The sequence below is a fragment of the Dipteris shenzhenensis genome, chromosome 20 (genome assembly GCF_047967505.1).
Source record: "Dipteris shenzhenensis isolate YYH24624 ecotype China chromosome 20, Dip_SZ_1.0, whole genome shotgun sequence".
NCBI classification, from domain to species: Eukaryota; Viridiplantae; Streptophyta; class Polypodiopsida; order Gleicheniales; family Dipteridaceae; genus Dipteris; species Dipteris shenzhenensis.
Window position 1 is genome coordinate 2,308,469 of NC_141615.1, and position 21,466 is coordinate 2,329,934.

The 21,466-nt window shown below is 43.4% G+C and overlaps 1 protein-coding gene and 1 pseudogene across 4 annotated transcripts in view; both read right to left on the minus strand.

Annotated features, from left to right (window-relative positions):
* LOC147889125 (CDPK adapter, putative (DUF1423)) overlaps positions 1-16,662 on the minus strand; it is a 42,240-nt gene extending 25,578 nt beyond the window's left edge. Inside the window, exons 1-4 of one of the 4 annotated variants that reach the window (XM_087391559.1) lie at positions 16,526-16,662; positions 12,674-12,741; positions 12,061-12,177; positions 3,673-4,247 (exon numbers count right to left, since the gene is read on the minus strand). In XM_087391559.1, coding sequence (XP_087247685.1) covers positions 3,673-4,247; positions 12,061-12,088 — 603 coding nt within the window. In that variant the 5' untranslated portion in view covers positions 12,089-12,177; positions 12,674-12,741; positions 16,526-16,662. Of the gene's footprint in view, positions 1-3,672; positions 4,248-12,060; positions 12,178-12,673; positions 12,742-16,313; positions 16,419-16,448 lie in introns of those variants that run through there. The other 3 variants (XM_087391561.1, XM_087391558.1, XM_087391560.1) reach the window with 3 other exon arrangements.
* LOC147889126 (uncharacterized) lies at positions 79-2,950 on the minus strand (annotated as a pseudogene).
* Positions 16,663-21,466: the final 4,804 nt, after the last annotated feature.

Consider the following 21,466-nt stretch of genomic DNA (forward strand, 5'->3'; position numbering starts at 1 on the left):
AATTGTTATAATCCTTGATTCCAAGTACTTAAGCATAATCAGTATTGTTACTAGTATCATCATAGATGCACACATAATTCATGGCCTCTTGCAAAGTGGTAAACTTGTTTGAAGCTTATACAAGTCGGGCAAACCATCCACAAAGAAGCCCAATAAGGTGACGGGGTCCATCTTTGTAGCTCTGGTTTGCAAATCACAAAACTTCTGAAGATAGACTTCAAAAGTCAAATTCAGCTTGGACATATCGAGGGCCTTGAGCTTGCCTACGATATCATAATCCTCCTTCTTCAAGAACTCCTTCCTAAAGACCTCTTCAAATTGGATCCATGTGGAGGGCTTCAGTCGAAGTTTCTTCCACCACAATAAAGCCTTCCCTGACAAATACCCTACTGCAAGTTGCATCTTCTTCTCATCAAGATAAGGGTGAAACTGGAAGTGTACTTGCCACTTGTGCAACCAAGTGTCAACCACCTCCTTGGTCCTGGATTTCTAATCTCCGAGATAGGGATCTGCTGTAATATTCGGACCCAACACTGAAGCCAAAGCATCCACATGCGTGAGCGCTTGAACAGTGCTGGTCAAAAGCGTGATAGAGGGCTGAATCCCTTGGAGTTGCTGTGTCAACCCTATTTGATTCACATTAACCAGCTCAAACTTCACGTCAAGAGCGGTGGTGAATTCACCAAAGGCAGTCTTTGTAATCAAATCATCGTAGAGACCCTGGTCGTCCCCTCCGTGGTAATGATCACCCTCTGAAACTGGGTTCTACTGAATCGGTTTTGGTGAAGAGAGCAGTCTAGAGAATAGAAGCAATAGGTGGACTCGGAGCTAGGAGAATGGAGCGGAGTGGAGGCTTGCCACGAGAGTAGGAGAAGGCGAAGCAAGAGCAAGGCTGGTTGAGGAGAGAGAAGCGGCTGATTCCGAGCTGACGAACAGCAGACCCCCCCCATCCTGGCTGACAAAGCTCGATGATGATGGCGGCTGTTCAATACGATCGTCTGCAGCAATCCGTACTAGCTGCTATAAAGTCGATGGCCCTAGCTTTTAGAAAGCCCATCTTTCTAGGAAAGCCCAGCCTCAAGAATGGTGCTTTTTTGAGCTTCCAAGCCCCCGAATTCAATCGCGACCCTGCCCAACCCACCGCACACCTCTCCTCGCTCTCCTTCTTCACGCCATCTCGAATTCTATGTAGGCAGTCAGGTGCACGGGGTCTCTTGGATTCCGCCACAGCCTTGCGCCTACCTGAAATCCTCACCACTCCATCCTAACTACACCTTCTCTCTCTCTCTCTTAGACCTTCAATATCTAACAGCAAATTCACCTCTTCTCGCTCTCTCACCTTCCTTCTATCCCACTCAGGCAATCAACAACTCTAATTGATGAACCAACAAGCACTTGCAGGGTGCCACCATGAATTTCGAATTTGAGACATACATGGAGGAAATCACGTCCAATTTCACTCGTAATAGAGATTCATATCTCAAGAGTTGGCTCTGATACCAACTGACACGACCCCAACACTCCTAAACCTCACAAAAACACGCCAAACGTGAGAAATCTGAGCAGGCTGCTCACCACCCAACCATGACACCTACGGGATACGATCCTGAATCAGGAGATGTCCCCTCCGAGCCACAAGCTGAGCTACTGGCACGAACTCACCATCCTGATGTCCCATACCACCAAGTGGCGCCTAGAGGCCTTGGATCTGCTGCTGGGCCTTGGGCTACGCTAAGATGTAGGAGCGCGTCCACAACTCAATTCAGGATCAGACCTAGCACTAGGAAACGAGACTTGCTCCCATCAACTCACTGAAAACTGAACCTCTGGGGCCCCTTATATAAACTCGGGCCCAATGCGCCAAAAATACCAGAGACCTCTATCTGGTTCATACCCCTGCCACTTAACCCGAGAATCAACCCTGCCTAGCCCTAAGCCTCCCCAGGCTACCTAAGCTAGTCTTGTGTACCCCGATACACGTCAGATGATAATCTGTGCACATGACAATCCAGTACCTGCTTCATCAAGATATTTGCTAGTAATGATCCTTCTTGCTTAGAATTCCAAATCTTCTAGGCCTTGTGATTATCACTATAGCCAAAAAATATTCATTTGATTTATTTATCATCAAGTTTCTTCTTGTTAGCATGAGAGATGTATAGGTGTTCTACTAACACCCTTTGTTTGGAAGTATGAGAACTACTATGCTATCTTTCCATTCCCTTCTCTTTACAAAATTCAATGAATTGATCCCATGAGGTGGTCAACTACACCAGAACCTCCTTCATGCGAAAAACAAGTAAGCCCATCGAAAGAAGACCATCTCTCCAAACCATTCTAATCATTCATCTTGCCCATATCTATGAAGGTGTGTCCATATGAGGGCGCTCGTCTATCTCTGAAAACTCAAGAAATACCTATCTCATCTAAACTTGTCTCATCTAAATCCATGTTTGGCAATAGGATCCAGGTATGCTTGAAAATAATGATCGGTATCTTGCAGTCTACCCTCACACCCCTCTCGAAGCTCCTTGGCAAAGTGTGAGGCCTCTGAAAGAAAGTAGCAAACTATGATGAAGGTGTCATGCAGACTGGCTTGTGGATCGTGTCATGCCATAAAGATTATAAGAGTGAGAGATGATCATATAGAACTACAACATCGCCTCCTTGCTTTTCTCTCTAATCTCGTCGCAATAGGCTGACTCTCATGTATACCCATAGAATGGTGGTTAGTTTGGATGCTCTGGGCTCTATTCAGTCTCTATGTAGAAGACAATGCCTCATCCTAAATCCGAGACGTTCCATAGCTCTAACCATAAGGTTTCATTACAATTCTAAATGGTGCAATTCAGAGTATCTGTCCTTTTAGTCTCATAGAACCTGCCCCCTTAGGTGGGGTGTCAACAGGCTCCTGCCTAGGAGCAATTAAGAATCGCTTCTCACGTACCATTGCCCAATTCCCCTCCTTATAAGAGGCATCATGTTGCTGTAGGAGACTGCAGGGAGGCAAAGAGAGAGAGAGGCATCATGTTGCTGTAGGAGACTGCAGGGAGGCAGAGAGAGAGAGAGAGAGAGAGAGAGAGAGAGAGAGAGAGGGGGGGGGGGGCGGAGGGGGGGAGAAAGATGAATTGACGTCTTTGGGAAGCCTCGCGGGCCTATGAGACAAAGTACAATAAAAAAGGTAACAAATACAATTAGAGAGAGAGAGAGAGAGAGAGAGAGAGAGAGAGAGAGAGAGAGAGAGTCTTTAGAAGAAGGCACATATACAACAAGAAATTAAAAAGAAAACTATTTAATAGAAAGACCACAATTTATGACTTCTTAAGTTCACAAGAATAAGTTGTCATCTGGTTTCTATCAAATCTATCAAATATATCCATCATAAATTAAAAGCACATCCATCAAATAGATCAAATCTGCCCTACAGAGGAAAAACTTTCCCTGCTGATTCGATTTCTTTCTGCAATTTACATGAATAATTACTACAACAAATGTATCTTGACATACAAATCTCAGAAACCATTACATATTCGCAATAAATTGCATCCAAATTTCAGACTGTTCTTTAACAGTTTGAATTCCCCACGTTTATATTTAGACATGTAAAACATACAGCAAAGCATTCTCTCTTCTGGTTCCTAACAAGGAGGCAGCTGAGTTCATTTGATTTACCATCTGAATGGCAATCTTAACAAGAGAATGAAGACTCTTTGCCCCACCATGCTGTGTCTCGTCCATTATTTGAAGAGCCATGCCTAGGTTCCCCTCAACTGTAGTGGTGGAATTAGTGTACCTTAAAGAATCGAGCAAGCGTACAACATGTTCTCTTAAATCTGTCTTTTGGTCACATCGTCTGCAAATATACTGCATATCTAAACCCAATTGTTTCACCACTCCTGCCATCTGGCACTCCAGGGCACACATCAAGTGAGCTCCATGTCCACAAAACCCTGCTCCTGATAGCCTTGCAAGGCATCTGATAGAGGTGTATGATGTATAGTCACAATTGATTGTCTTCCCACAAAGAATGCAGAGGCAATCTCTGCAAAAATTTAACTCACTGCAGCAAATGTCACAGGGAACAACCCCAATGGCTCCTGTAGCTAGACTTCCGCCAAGCTCCAAACCACACTTGGGGTTCCCTACTTTACACAGCTTTCCCTCTTTTCTGAAGGCCACCCCAGCAATGTTTTTTGATTTGCGAGGCCTGCCTCGCTTTGGTGCGGTCAATATTGAACCAGAATCCACTGGTGCGCACAATGCCCAACCGAACAAAGAACATCAGTAAGAACATATATTAAAGGGATTTTAGAGAAGCATTCAAAAATGTTCCAAGCATTTAAAGATGGTTGACCGTGAAACAAAAAGCTCATCCGAAAGATAAATAAATCATGGATCTTTTGACCCAAGGAGAGTGATCCTAAAACTACAATATCAATTCCATGATGCATAGCAAGGACTAGCTATATCGCATCCCATCAACTTCACCATTATGCAACATGGGGTGTAGGCCATCACACAGACATGCTTTCACACATGCGCATATACACAACTGTGAGCATAAATTTGTACAAAGGCTACACTAACGGTTACTTAGTCCAACAGTACGCACTTAAAGTATAAGCCTTGAAAACAAATTGTAACAAAGGTCAATTTTACTTAGTTAATTTCTAGTTTAGCCACCCTTTAAATGGCTTGTAAACTAGTAGTACTTTTAGCAAGGAAGCCTTAAGTTACCACGTGGCATCCTAGGATGGCTATCCCACAAGCATTGTAGTAAATTTTGCCCCTCCTGGAACAAGCCCTGGCTGATCCACAAACCCCCCCCAAGAAACTGTTTCGACCCTTCCTTTGTTTACTGTCAGATAAGACGTGTCTGTCAAGGATACCTTGTCATTGACGCATGCTTTGCTCCTCCCAAACATAGACGATTTCCAAATTTCTATAGCCCGTCCTACAATATTATCAATGTTGACCTCACAAAAAGATCGCCCATTCAAATCCAAAAGATTCGACCTCTCAAATTCATCAATGGCCTGTAAAGCTACATGAATGTGAGGCTCACGCGAAATCTATAGGTTATCCAGAGTTCGTAGAGCTGTTTCCAGAGGAACATAATGCATTCTTTTCATAGGGTGAACCTTTTGGAAATAACCCCCTGAGAACGGATCCAGAGATCCCCATTAGCATATTTTATTTCTGGATGGCTGCCTCACTTCTTCCGCCATTGTTGAGACAGCATCGTAACTGATGAAGCTGATGTACCACAACTGCAGCTCCATCGAATATCCCACGCACCCCATATGGGGCAAATCCTCTGGGAGAATGAGAGTTAGCCGGCTTGAACAGATTATTAGGTCTGCGTTCAAGAACCTAGCGGTGTCACGCCCTGATAGAGGTATATGAGTCAAAGAAAAATACTTGGGATGAATTGTTGATCTTTTGCCGAGAGGATGAGGTCAGCACACTGGATAAGTTGCGCTGTTTAGCGATGTTAAACGGAACGCTCTACCTTATAGTTCAGTCAGTGATGGATGCGTCCCTGAAAATGGTCGTGCATCCCTGCTGAAGCTACTGTGAGCCCCCACTAGAGGAGAGGGGTCGAACTGTTGTTGGAAAGCGGCATCAGCTGAAATGGCTGTTTCAAATTAGCAGTTACAGACCGAGGCTTGCAAAAAACATACTAAACGTGGAGGGGGCGCGTGGGCGGGGGGCTGCACCATGTATTGATTCTTGAAATGCAATCTAATGCTCATACATTTCCAGCTGTACCTCATTAATCTCGGCTGAACTGAACTAGGACTACGACTCCTAGACTAGGAATTCCCTTCCTAGCCTATTGCTTGTCCCGCCCCTCACAAGCTGAGGATTCCACAAGGATTCCAGGTACTTTCGATAAGTAAGCACGTGGATTCAAATGTTTTTTTGCTGCCCTATCCGTCTACTAATAGCTGCTGTCATTTCTGTTAGCCTAGACTGTGAAATTAGGGTTGAACTAGCATGTTGTAGGCTGGTTGAGCTACTGGTATCAGAGCACTTTTCATGGGAATTAGTGGAGAAATTTTTGTCATTCATTCTGAAAATTGGAGTATGTGCTCTTACCTCTCTGACAAAAACCGTCACGAACAAATGTTTCCAACTCCAAATGCCACGTGTCAGGCTGTTAGCCAAAAATTCAAATTTCTCAGAATCTCAAATTTCTTACATCATTCTAATCACAATAACCTCCTGATCATAAGCCCTAAGCTATGAAGTGGAATTCCAAGATTTGGGTTAGGATTGCTCAGGTTTATGTGTTGCAGGCAGTTTTCTAAAAATCCAACGATCTAGAGATCAGTTGCTCTAAATTCTATTCAGACTGCCCCAACTGCAGCTAGACATGTACCAAGTTAGAGTGATCACAGCTCATTTGGTCCTGTTTCTGCCTCGAAATTTGTTCAAGGTGCCACAATTTAGGGTTCTTCTCTACCTACAGACCTTGGAAACTGGGGCTTTTCAATTCTACATGCAATTTTGCTCTATTCTATCCTGCCTATACCTAAATTGCATCGAACCCTCAAAGGGCAAATCTATGAATCTGCCACGTGGCAATGAATCTGCTGTCCTGGCCAGCTGTTCAAATAGTGCTTTCTAAACAGTGATCCATCATCTGACCAGAACTTCAAAATCCTAAACAGTAAGTCCAAGATCTAAGAAAACACGAGAATCCCCCCCTTGAAGTGCAGTTCAGTTCACAAGAGTCACAAGTATAGATTCCTTCTAAGCATCTTTGTACATAAGTCTTGAAAGTCAGGAACACCTGGTACAAACAAATCATCTATCAAGTGCCTAACTTGGCTAAGCTTATGTAAAATGATAAGCATGTATTGATAGAAAGAAGACTTTGCATAAACTCAAATTCATAAGTGAAAACATAAAAGTTTGCTAAAAAGACAGCACAATCAGTGCCCATAGGGATTCATATAATTTGTTGAAGCAAAGAATCACCTATTGGGATGTAAAGATTATCTAAAAGAAAATCTATCCAAGAGCAAACATCTTCAACACTTACTACCTTCGTGTATCTTTTCTTTTTAAAATCAATGTCATACAACGAGTTGAATGGGAGTGCAACATAAACATAGAAGCACTAGACAAACTGAACCCATGGACTTTGGTGGTCCTGTAAATGATGGCAGGAGGAGCGGAGTCGTTGAGTCCACAGGAAGTCCCAATGATGTACTGGGCTGTGGTGGCATGAAACCCATGATAGGGGGGGGCTATGAGAGACAAAAATCCATTAGCATGAGAGGGGGGAAAGGGGGGGAGGGGGAAAGGGTATTTGGGGTGGGGGGAGGATATGACACATGGCCCCTCTCTAGAAAGTTATTCCAACCTCCACAACTCAGAGCTCTCTCTCTCTCTCTCTCTCTCTCTCTCTCTCTCTCTCTCTCTCTCTGCAGCCACCCAAGAAGATCCCTCAGCTGCGCATAACACTTGTTCTCGCTCAGATCTGCATCTCTAAAAGCCGAATTGCAAGGGTCCTGGACCTGCGCATCTCGCGTACTGCACCTCCCCCTCATCCATTCGGCCATCTCGTCGGACAAGTCGCGAAGTGTTTCGCTCCATGTGTGAGAAATAATGTGAAAGGCCCAATCCTTGGGTTCCTTGAAACGAATCCCCTTGTGATGCCTCAGTGTCTCAGAAACATCCACGACTCGAATCGGGTAGTCCAATCTGCTGCAAACCTACCTCTCTCTCTCTCTCTCGCTCTCTCTCTCTCTCTCTCTCTCTCTCTCTCTCTCTCTCTCTCGCTTCCTATCTCTGCCACCTTTTCCTCACCCTCTGCGTCACTAGCACCTCGGCTCTGTTTTTTTGCTCGGCTGAGTCTCCTGCAACAGCCTCGAATTCGCATTGACATCGACAGACTTCACTTCCACGCTGCTCAGAAAACCAGACATTCCCCTACTTTTGCAAATTTCAGAAACAACTTTTGCAAATTCTTGTTTTGTTGATGATGCAATGCCAAAACGAAATGCAGATTCATCAGATCTCAAAATTACAAACCTGATGCGAAAAATCCAAGATGAATCGGACTTCGGAGTCGAGAGATATTGAATTTTTGAAATAAGCAGATAGATAGATACATGTGATATGATATGATTCTATGAAAGTCTGCATGAGACCCTTTAGGATCTATGGGACTGGCAATCACTATTAACTCATAATGATCCCTTACATTCAGTGAAAGAAAATATTACAAACTTTATGTAGCGAGTACTTGTTGGGCTGGTTTGTGTGCTAGCCCTACTACCTTGTTGCGGAGATCCAAAACCTCTTTTAAGTAGCTTCCTAGCTTTTTGGCTGGCTGCTCTAGCAGATTTTTTTTTTCATATGCATCTTCTGGAATATCAGCCGCTGTTATACCCCATGATTCCAACCATTTCATCCTCTCTCTGCCGTCCTATGACTTGCATAACCTCCATTGCCTGGAATCCTCCTGACGTCCATCCTCTCAACTTTGTTGAGGTAAGCCAAAATAATAAAGATGTCTGCTTCTTTCAGTCTCATAGACCCTTCAATCTTTCAAAGACTTTTCATAAACTCTCTCTCTCCCTCGTCGCTAGCCTCCCTCTCCCGTCGCTAGCCCCCCCTCCGTCACTCAGCCTCCCTCTCCCGTCGCTAGCCCCCCCTCCGTCACTCAGCCTCCCTCTCCCGTCGCTCAGCCTCTCCACCTCCGTCGCTCAGCCTCTCTGCCTCAAGCCCCTCCTCACCACTCAGCCTCTCCACCTCTCTCTCTCTCTCTCTCTCTCTCTCTCTCTCTCTCTCTCTCTCAGCCTCTCCACCTCCGTCGCTCAGCCTCTCTGCCTCAAGCCCCTCCTCACCACTCAGCCTCTCCTCACCGCTCAGCCTCTCCACCTCTCTCTCTCTCTCTCTCTCTCTCTCTCTCTCTCTCTCTCTCTCCCGTCATCTCATCCTCGTCGCTCATCACCTCAGCTTCAGCCGTCACCTCAACCTCGTCACCGTCCGTCGTCAACTCCACCAACGCCGCCAGCACCGCACCAATTAACTCTGACCTAATCGAACCTCGACATAACCCCTAATTGGGCTGAACCCCCATCCCAACTAGGGGGTTAGCTCAGCCAAGGGGCAGCAGAAGATATGGCCAACAAGGAATGGCTGAGCCTCTCCTCGAAGTCCCCCCCCCTCAATAGGCCCTGATATGCCACCGTTGCAGCTATGACACCCTCTCTATATGCACATACATACCTACGAGGAGGTCTGGAGGGCTGAACCGACCCATCATTGTGCACCATGAACAGATTTTTTATCTACAAGAGCAGGTAAGAGAGTTAAAGATGCAATTGGCAGATGCAGTAGCTAGAATTCAGGTTCTAGAAGGACCTGGCAAGCAGGTTGCCATCGATGAGGTTGTAAAATCTTACAAGGCTTCCCCCCCTACGCCCCAGCTAGTCTCCATAGTCAAAGATCTAGTTCACACTGAAGTACAGTCCGCAAAGAAGGAAGTGATCGTGGAATTCGATGCAAAGGTTAACAAGGCTGACATTCAGGAAGCGATTAAAAGAACATGCAGCTAGGTGTGATAATGCTTTGAAGATTAGAATAGGGGGATCCTCGAAGGATGGTGCAAAGAGGAGGACTCTTTCAGCGACACCTTAGCACATATCAAAGCAACCATGTCTAATATTGATTGGACAGTTGATAGCTCTTGATGATGACGATGAACCCAAAGCAACTCATATCTTACAGTCGTCATGCTATCATTAGGCTTAACTCACGGGATCTACAAGTCAAGCTTCTCCGACAATCCTACAAGCTGAAAGGAACTAAGATATGGATAGCTGAAGAACTTACACGAGATCAATTGAAAAATAAGGCAGTGGAATTAGCTAAGGTCAAGGCTGCAAGGAATGATGGAAAATGGGTAGTGTACCGTGAGGGCGTAGCATTAAAGAGTTTAAATCCAAGCCAAAAGACTCTAAGTCTTAAACTGATGTATGGCCGATTATGTTTCTTTCCAATTCATAATGTGTTGGAAAATAGGAGGGAATGAATCACTCAATCCTCCACCCAAGATCTCTCCCACTCTTCTCTACACTCAACTCAGATAACTGATCACAGATGCAATAAACACTCACTCAGAGATAACTTAAACGGAGAGAGAGAAAGAGTATATTCATCCACCGGAAGGTGGCCAGAAACTGGCTCCAAGGGAGCAATACAAAACTCAGCGAAGTGCTGAGGAAAACTGATGGAACTCTCTGTCAAACTGAACCAGCTCTGAGTGCACAGCACAGCCTAGGAAGGAGGCTTTCTGTCCTGCACTGGATGCTGGAATGACTGAAGGAGTGGGCCTTTTATAGGCACTGCCCAGGCCCTTTAGGTTGACCGACCAGCAGGGTCGGTACCCTGTCTGGTGGCCGACCAGATTGCCCTGGAAATCCGACCAGGGTTGGCCCTGGTCGGTGGCCCTGGTTGGGCCAACTGGGCCTGCCACAGGCCCCTATAAAAGGGTGCCCTGTGCAGCCAGTCCATGGGGCTGTAGACGCCTCCAAGGGAGGCACAAGGCCCCCCCTATTTCTCTGCTGTTGCAGTCAGCAACCAGCCCGTGTGCTGGTTGCCTATGATGTCAGCCTGGGTCTCTCTCTTTCCCAGCCCTCCTACCTTTCACTGCCCCTTGTCCCCTCAAATCAGGGGCTCACAGGTGGGTACAGTGAGTTTCTAACATAATGTAAGTACTCTAAATAAATGGAGCTGCTTTATGCACTCCCTGGGACCTACCCTCCCTAAGCTGATGTACTAATTGGTTTTCATATTGTCCCATAGACTTCTTGGTCTTCCGTGGACGTTAATAGACTCTCTCTCTCTCTCTCTCTCTCTCTCTCTCTCCCCCCCCCCCAAAGTTCTTCATAGGGGGGAGCAAGTACCACCTTCTCATACTACAAGTCAATAGCAATGAAGCTCACCTTCAACATGAGTTGTTTACTCTTGCAAGTGAGTCAGTTGCACCATAACATCAGCAGCCCGCACATGTTTGACTAGGGCTGGCAAGGTTGGAGCAACAATGCTCCAGGCACATTTGCATCATATCAACACAAAGTCCCTCCTTATCGTCTCTCTAGTTTGACCAGCGCAAGAACTAGACCTCACAGCCTTTGAGCGTTTACATATCACAATGTTATGCCACAAGATTCGAGGGAAAAAGTGCACCCACATGATATCATGCTTGCAGAGTTTTGCAACAAGACACAAACAGTTTGTTTCACATTATCACATATGTCAATCAAGCAAGATGGTATGTTTGTCAAATATGGGCAGACAGAGAGTGCAATGGAGGGCTATTTCATCGTCAATGCAGCTTGCAACCCAAGGACATGAGCAATATTGGCACACGAGAGCCACCAAATTGTTCCCCTCTTTGCGTACTTTTAGCATAGTAGATATATGCAGGGCATAAAATTTGCATTTTTGAGTCACAAAAATACAAATTGAGTTTTTGAAACTCCCCCTCATTTTTTGTAACGTTTCGAAGTTCTGAAACGTTTCATTGAACTATGGGTCGCACATGCACTTAGCGCTCAAACTATTTATCTAAAACAGGAAAGACATAGAAAGAGAATTCTTGATAGGACAATTCTCTCATATAAGAAATGCACAAGACATGTACATTGTCATACAACTACGTTAACCCAAATTGAATGTAGCACAACCACCAATGGACTCATACCTAGTGCCCTTATGTGTTATTTCAGCCAAACCCACTACCACATAGAAGCCTTGAGTTCACTAACTAGCCTCACGTAGCCTAGAATACATGCAATGCCTTATCTTCAGGATGGAAGTCACCGAAATAAATCAAAGAAGAATGCACTTGGCAGTCTTGATTCTCAAACAAAGAAACCACCATAGCAATATTAGCTAGCAAGGTTGAACCAAACTAATCCTCACATAAAAATAGAAAAAGTTTTACAAATAAAGATGAATACACTTATTTCCAAAGAGCATGGGAAAAAACAATTGAAATTAAATAGCCAGTAAAACACTTTATGACGAGCTTACCATTGTTGTGCAATTGTACAAATTCCATCAATGACAGACCAAATTATTCTCACGATCTTCAAGAGAAAAGAGCATCCATTGCCCCTCAAAGATTACACACAAAACAACCTTCCACACCTGCATGGAGACGCACCCAATCGAATGGAAGAGGGCAATACCAGTGGGTTAACAAAGCTACACAAGAATCACAATATGCTGTCTAACCCTTGATAATACCCACACCACTCTAACCCTCCTTGGTTCAATACAACCAATCTTTGTGTTGTTAGAGAATACGTCTCCCTAATTGAAAAGAATTCAACTAGATCCAAGCACGCAGCTATAATTTTAAAAGGGTTCTAAGGGATTTATATCATAATATTTTTTGTCGAAAGCAATAGTACAAAGTACATGTAGATGCTAGGAACTAGGTTGTGAAACTTTTAATTTCAAAAACTCGACAATATTTTGTGTGCCATGCTTCTAGAAATATACAGATTAACAGCCATGAAAAATAACCCGAACGCAATCATCTTTTCTTTTTGTGAATGCTGTTATAAGGAGTGAGTTTTCTCTTTTCAGTATTTGCATATTCATTTTTCATCAACCAAGTCAAGTGCCAAATTAAAAATACCTGCTTCAGATAAGTCCTTGGAGGTCCCAAGGCGTGTCAACCACTCGTGCTGCACCTATTCAATCAAGCTGCAAAGTAAGCGTGGGAAGGTATTACGAAGGTTGCAAGAAAACGAGCTTGAAATTGAATGTTGAAATCAAGAGCACATGATGTTGTTTCTATAATCGGATAGCATTAAATTCAGCACATAGCACTTTGTATTCAGCACATTTGTGTACGGGGAGAGTTGGCAAGCTTCGTCTCCAAAAATTATGCCCTTCCGTGGGAATATAGGACTTCACATTTCGCACATAACACTTTGTATACAGCGTAAAATGTACCAAAGTGGGACGTTTACAAACTATATTTGCAAAGTAACAGTATTTCAATAGAAAGTAAAGGCGGCTTAACGTAGCACATACATTAAAAACCTAACCACTACCAAAATTGATGTCAACCTGACATCATTTAAATGTATTACTTAACAAACTGCATTTGCAAATTACCTGCATTTCAGTACGAAGTAAAGGCAGCTTAACTTAGCAAAAACATTAAAAACCTAACCGCTACTAAAATTAATGTCAACCTGACTTCTAATCAGACCAGATAACATACATTTACTGTGTCAAGATGCCAAAATAGATGGATTTCAAAATTGCAAGTTGAAGTAAAATGGTACACCAATAGCACCTAGTACTTGATAATATAGGAGATTGAATACGCATTTCAACATCCAATTCGTTTACTACAGCTGAAACAAAGTCATTATTCCTTTACGAGCGTTTATCAATTAAAAAAGTAGCCTTCAAACTTGACTTTGACACTCAGTTTCAAAATGTACTTGGATGCACTTCATACTTTCTGCGGAACACATGACTTGCAGGTCAACCATTGTAAAACCAGATGGGTTACCAGTGGAGGTGGTTCATCCTATACATACTTAGGGGTTCTTTTCTCTAGCCCGATCTTCACGATGCAACCAATGTTAACATGCCCATTGAGCAGGGGATACGTCACGGTTGCTAGACTCGAGTGGCAACGCTTTCACTCTCATTTCCAGGATTCCCTGACCAAGTGTCTTCTCTTTGACTCTTTAGTTTGCCCAAAGTGTATGTATGGCAGCCTTTGTTAGAGGCCAAACCTATCAAAGACAAAATGGGCTCAATCGAGAGGCTTCAGGTTCTCTTGATTTCACATATGATCCGCAATAAGCCTTCAATCCCACATAAGATGGTCTCGTCTAAGTTCAGAGCATCCCCACTACAACTTGATACAGTATTTTAGGTTATCACATACCTCTACCGCATCATGGACTATCACTCTTGCACTACGGAGCGATGCAGGCTGCCGTGGTTGGCCCTATCTTCATCCATGGCTTTGGCAACTGAGGGCAGATGGTTAGAAAGTCTTGAGTTCCACATAGACAACTTAACCTCCTTCTAGTATAGCATTCAGGCACCCTCCATCCCGCTTACATATCACAAGGTACACCAAATTATGCGAGAGGATCTCTTACAGCTATACACTCAAAATATGGTTGGTACCTCACGAGCTTCCTATGAAGCTCAACTTCTACAGAGACCACTGCTTGGCTTGCAGATTTCAGCAATGGGCTTCATTGATCCACCAAGATATGGTTGCATTTGCACTTTATGTAATCGAGCTGAAGAAGCGCTTTGCTTTCAGATGCCCTATATATGATGAGATCTGAGGTCGCTATCACTGTCTCTTCAAAGACGGTTTCGAACCCCTATCTAGTTTCTTGTCCTACCCAGATCAGAGATGCCTAGCAACCTTCATCCATGAGGCTGTCCAACATAGGGAGTGTTTGTTGAGGACACATAGGAAAGATCACGGTATACAACCAGACTCCACACAGAGCATGATCGTTGCATTTTTTCAACCATATCCACACCGTAGACTTGCCAAAGGATTGAAGCACATATCAAACTATAGGACATTTCCTCCATGCTCACCAGACTAGGGCATAGTCGATGGGAGTGATAGTGGCAATTGTTCGTTCGCAGGGCCATAGCTAGGAGACCACAATGGCCCAACAACCGACAGGCTTTATGCCACCACATCCTCATACATCGCCAACCCCCTCTTAGGCCTCTTTGCCAGCTTCTAGATAGATAATCATGGCCTCATACATCTCCAACCCCCTCTTAGGCTTGACCTCTTCGCCAACTTCCAGAGGATCGTGACCTCTTTGCCAGCTTCCAAATGATCATCACAATGTTGCCAACCCCCATCTTCCTCATGCACTCAAAGATTTCTCTTTATGTGTTTGTATCTTTATGATTATGGCTTTTTTGTATTCGTCGTGGCGTTGATGCCCACTTAGAGGCTCCATCCTCTCACCTCATTGTATCAGGTTCTTTCAATCTCATAGACTTTTAATATAACTTTCTTTCTTTCTTTCTACAAGTGCTTTCAGTAGACCTTTCGGTCAACTTTCTTTCTTTCTACAAGTGCTTTCAGTAGACCTTTCGGTCAACTTTCTTTCTTTCTTTCTAGCTCCAGTAACACAGAAAGATGTAGACAAGCTTTAAGGACTGAATTGAATTTACTGCAAACCCATCAAATGAGCTTGTGTCATGGGAGAAACCAATGTAGGGGCAATGCATCTCTCATATGACGTGCACTACGACAATCAGAAATGCATCAAAAAGTCCTTCCCTTTGTAAGATACTGCGTCCCCCTCAAGACCCTCGTGCGCTCTCTCCCTCATCTTCTACCTCCAAGTCCCTTCTTCCCCATAAAAACTGCGTGCATTTTGAAAAGACTTGTGATTTCCACCTTTTCTAAGGCTTGCAGGCATAATGTCATGGAGCATAAGAAATAGAAGGGAAAAAGCGTTTTCCCACAGAAAAACAGAAGGAAAAGGGAGCTGTATTTTAGACGTTTTCCCGTCCCATGACATAGGCCCTAGTAAGTCGTACAATACATTTCCACTCGTGCGAGAATTACAGCATGTGCTCGATTGAGACCAGAATCTCCGATGACTTGATAGTGGTGGGGGAAAGGGGCGATCCATAGATGGTCGATGTTACCCTGCAGTCTTGTCTTCCGTACACGAAAAGCTATTGTGACCCCTGATGAACGTCACAGTTACATGTACGTACCCAATCGACATATCCAATCGCCCTGACTCCGCCTGGATGTTTCCCACTGCTGCTGAAAAGCAGAAGGCAGACAAACAATGAAGCAAATTGACGACCTTCGCTCCCAGCCTCCGAGGCAACCAAGCAAAACATGGAGAATAAGGACACAACTAGGCAAAGCATGGAGAACAGCTAATTTCAATCATGCCTGATAGGACTACTCTATTTACGTTAACAGAAGCTTCATCACCATATACTTCATCCGTTGTGTGTAACGCATAGATCAAGATATCATCCACAAGCCGTGGCACGTACTTACGCAAAAGGAAAACGTGTTGATTACAGAGACGTAGTCAGTAAGAGGAAGTAATGAAACCAAGAGTTGAATCCAGTCATTGGCATAACAAGACATCCCAATGATACTCTCTCAGCCTCCGTAAGTATGTCTGTCATGAGCAACTTCGTGAACACTAGGCAAACGCTTTTTTACATATACTTAATCAACGCCCCATCCATGTTCTATACCAAAACACCAAGAGATACCAGGCAATTACAAAGGGCAGGAGCTCACTGCACTTCCGTCGGTCCAGAGCACAGGAGAGCCAAAAACGTATTGGAGGGAGAAGGTGAGGGAGACGATACTTATTCATGAGGTAATAAGGAATTTAGTATACTTCTAAAATTCACACCTTTCAAACAAACAAATTAATTGCCAGGCGATGCCTCGATTAAGGGCTTGCACTCTTCTCAGGACCACCAACCTCACCTGACTAGGACGCGCTAGAGACCCGCTCCGCTAGGTCTCAACATGATCTCAAAAGCAACCTTGTTAATTTGAGAATGGTATCCAAAGTTATGTTGCCACATGCTTTCAAGATGGCAACAAAGGTATAGCTACTTAGCGACAGACCTTGCTCGTACATTTGCACATAAAAGCCAAAGGCTTCCTCGCTTTCTTCTTATTTGACATACCCCAAGATCATTGTACTCCATGTAAGCACATTAAAGACACGCAATGCTCCCACATTTTGTGTACATGTCCACCACAATGGTTCCCATAGAGAAGTCAAACTCAAAGCCAATCTTTAAAACTTCAGAGGTGTTTCCTAAACTTCCTTTAAACTTGCTTCCCCTCCTCCATCATGCAAGGCTATACTGTTGGATGCCTTATCATGACATCCAAGCATATTGACATATAGGCATACACTTGAGAATGTGCGCACATGTGTGATATGCAAATATATGTGTGTGTGTGTACATATATATACATATGCATATAGTAGGTGGTTTCCAAACACACACACACACACACACGGAGAAAGAGTATTTGTCTAAAACATACTTTTTCCAAATAAAGGCACTGTTAGGGCTTAATTGATATTTGAGTTGAAATTTGCAAGCATACAAATGTTGAGATTTGCAATCTTTCAGATTGAGAGAGAGAGAGAGAGAGAGAGAGAGAGAGAGATGTGCAATGTTATCGAAAACATTTTTATACAATTTGATATTTTTGGAAGTTAAACTAAGACATAGTAGTCATTGAGGCCACCCTTTGGTAGTGGCATTGCACAACTGACTACATGCTTTCCATAGAGTCTTGGTATTTTTGCTACATGTGTAGTCTTTGGAGGTCAAGCTAAGCAGCATTCACAAGAATGAGAGGTCTAGACAACTTCCATTAGGCATCTAGATGTTTTCCATCTTGGTCTATCTCAATGGGTCTTCTTGGTGCATATGTGTGTGTTTGCCTATGTGTGCACATAGGTCCTAGTGTATCTGCACACATGTGCATCTCTCTCTCTCTCTCTCTCTCTCTCTCTCTCTCTCTCTCTCTCTCTCTCTCTCTCTCTCTCTCTCTGCTCTCTTTCCTCTCTCTCCTCCCCCTCTCCCCCCCCTCTCTCTCTCTCTATGTGTGTGTGTGTGTGTATGTCCCCCCCCCACCCCTATCTTTGCTATCTAAACCACCCCCCACCCGTCTCTCTCTCTCTAGACCTCCCCCCCTTCTCTCTCTCTCTCTCTCTCTCTCTCTCTCTCTCTCTCTCTCTCTCTCTCTCTCTCCCCCCTCCCTTTCTTTGTCTCTCTCTCTCTAGACCTCCCCCCCCCCTCTCTCTCTCTCTCTCTCTCTCTCTCTCTCTCTCTCTCTCTCTCTCTCTCTCTCTCTCTCTCTCTCTCTCTCTGTGTGCACGTGCGTGCATGTGTATCTATGTATTTGTAGATGTCCATCCATGCATGGATGGACAAATCTTATGTTGATGATTGGAACTTTATTATAGAGGTGGCACAATTCATATTACCCCTACGGCTTCTATGTCATATCACTCTCTAGTTATTGTTACTACTTTTGAGCCACATACCAGTTCTATCTCTGCCGTTGTCAAGATTCTAGTGTCTTTCTATGCAAAGGAGGAGTATTCAATGGTGGTTTTCGATTTATGGGAGTCCTACTTCTAAGATACTAATGTGCTCTCCTCCTATTTTGGCAGTAGCTCTTCTTCATACTAGCGAGTTCTATCACTATTTTGCCAAGACATGGAGGAAGGAGGTCCATAGGTAGAGACTACCATCTACTAGCAGCAACCAACAACCTGAAAAGGGGAGAGGAAAGGAGACTATCGGCGGATGGTTGTGTCAAAAAGCACCTTACTACAACATGAGTTCGATAGCAGTTTCTTCCAAAATGGAGAGTTGAGCTTTCTTACCATGCAAGGGAGTCTTTTGGATCCAGGTGGGAGGTAGAGTCAATAAGTAATTTTCCTTTGAAGTTTGCTCTTGGTCTTCAACGTGTTAGAGCAAGTGTTTCATAGTTAATTAACCTTGTAATTTGATCCACATACCATCTTGTAGATTGCAATCACATTCATGTAAAGCTAGAGCTTTGGTAAAGTCACCTTTGGTCTTGCTGCCTGCAAGACCATACAAATCCAATGCCTATATAAGTTGCCAAACATTTGACTGCAAATTCCATAAAATGAAAAATGAGTCATTTGGATAAGCCTAGCTTACAAAAGGTACACCTTGAGGAAAGTCAATGCCATCCATATGCATTAAGATTAGATGATAGTGATATACCAAGGCACTAAGAGGACATCTTTGATGAATAGAACATCCAAGCTTTAAGAAGAAGGGAGGGCTTTAGACAAGAAGCAACATGTTGTGATGTCTTCATACTGCCATTAAACCACTTTGTAATTTTGGGTCCAAAGCACCAACTGAGCCATAACATCTACAATAAAATTTCATCGAATGGTATCAAAATGCTTTTGGCATATCAGATTCCAATGCAAGCATTCTTATGTGGCACAAAACCATATTGGGCAGGGTGCAACCCCATTAACAAGATGATTTGTATATACCAACATTTAGAAATTAGCTTGTATACCAAAGCATGAGTGTAATTGGCTGCCATTTTGACTAATCGTTGCATAATAATCTTTGGGAATCAAACTTAGTAATCCCTTTGTCCACAACAAAGGCATAGTGTCAGAAAGCCAAGCATCATTGATCATGTGAAGTAGAATAGGGCTCAAATAATCCCAAAATTTAGCAAAGAACTCATATAGTGACTCATGACACCATCCCACCTCGAGGACTTGGAGTGTCCCAACCGAGGCAATGCTACTTTTGGATCTTTATGTAGAACTCCCCCCCCCCCCCCACACACACACACACATACATACATATGCATATGTGTACACACACACATGTACATATTGTATATGTGTATGTATGTATGTTTGTATATGTATATGTATATGTATATATATATGTGTATGTGTATGTGTATGTATATATATATGTATGTGTTTATATATGTATAAAAGACATTCCATGCATGGATTGAGAAATCTTATGTTGATGATTGGGCCCTCAGGATAGAGGTGGTACTATTCATATTACCCCTAGGGTTTCTATGTCATATTACTCTCCACTTATTATTACTACTTTTGAACCACACACTAGTTCTATCTTATGGGTGTCCTCTACAAAAGAGGAGTTGTCAGTGATGGTTGTCCATTTATAGGAGTCCTAGTTGTAGGATGGTGTGTGCTCTTCTCTTATTTTTGGTGGTAGCTTTTCTTCATACTAGTAGGTTCTATCACTCTGTTGTGCCAAGATAAAGAGGGAGGAGATCCTTAGGTAGAGACTACTATTCACTAGCAACCAGCAATCCTACAAAGGGGAGATAATAGAAGGCCATTAAATGGTTATGTCCAAGAGTGCCTCACTGCAGCATTGGCTCATTAGCAACTTTCTAGTTTGTACAAAACTCCCCTTTCCCCCCCCCACCCACATACACATATAAAACAAATCTCCATACCTTGATCTTTTACTCTCTAATTACAAAGTCCCCCCCCTACCACTTAAGAATCATACAAATTTCCACCCCTTATGATCTATTTAAAATTACTTCCCCCCCCCCCCCACACACACTCATTAAAAGATATTCTTATTATTATTATCAAACATTATATGGTTGTCTAAAACTCCTTAGAATATTCATTTGAATCATCCAAACTAATTGTATTTTTTACTATGGAAAATTTGGCCTATTTGTGTATACCACAATTACCACAAGGCAATGTATCGATAGGTTTGCCTAGTCTCTATACAATGGCACAAGAGATTCTTATCACCATAGTCTTCATAAATAAATTTATAAAGGGTGAAACCAACATGGATTTGTAGATTTCAAGCTTTTCTAAAACCCTAGAGGGATATCCTGATTATCTTTTCCTATCCCCACCTTTTTAAACCTAACTACTCCCCCACCCGACAGTTATACACTCCCACACTTGCATGGGTTTCATCCTTTCTTCTGGGCATCCAATTAAGGGCTCGCAATTGCTTCTCCCTTCTAATACTTGCCTCCTTACTTGATCTTATTACTGCCTTTTGGATACTCATCTTCTCCTCAGTCCACAGTGCTTTGCACATCCCTTTGTCCTTCACACGGACTGCTAGCCTCTCTCTCTCTCTCTCTCTCTCTCTCTCTGTGCTCTACTCATCGTTGATTTGCTGGCCTGCCACATTGTGCCGCCCTGAGCACTCCCCACAACTATGCACCTTTATGGCTCTCCGACTACTCGCAGCCACCAGTCGCTAGTCTTTATGGCTCTGGAAATATCCACCCGTTTCAACGACACATTGTGCTTACACAACAGCCTGTTTGTGCATACTACAAAAGCTTGAGGTTAATTATGTATGGCTTTATGTTTCATACACTATGCTATGCAACATTGAAACATATGATGGATACTCTTCATAGGTTCTCTACCTTGGCTTTGCCTAAAATGCATGTAATGGTGAAAGGTTATGTGCTTCACTTGAGTAGTGATTTGATGAGCATAGATGTGAAGATTAAGGAAGACATTATGTGCCTCAATGGTGATATACTAGCTATACTAGCTAGTGATTCTTTTATGAAGAAAGATGCAAGAAAGATCAAAGGGCAAAGGAGTTACAAGAAGGGCTACACCAAGAACCTCTCCAATGACAATGTACCTCACACTATGGTAGCTTGGAATAGGAGGAAAAGGACAAGATACGCCATCAAAGGGGGGTATTTCCCCACATCTTCAATTTAGAATTTTTGTGTGTGTGGTCAATAAGGGTTCTCTGCCTTGTGATGTCCCCTGTAGAATCACGTGCGATAGAATAGATGCATCTTGGAAGAGGAGTGAGAGCACAAGATGTAACCAAAATGTTG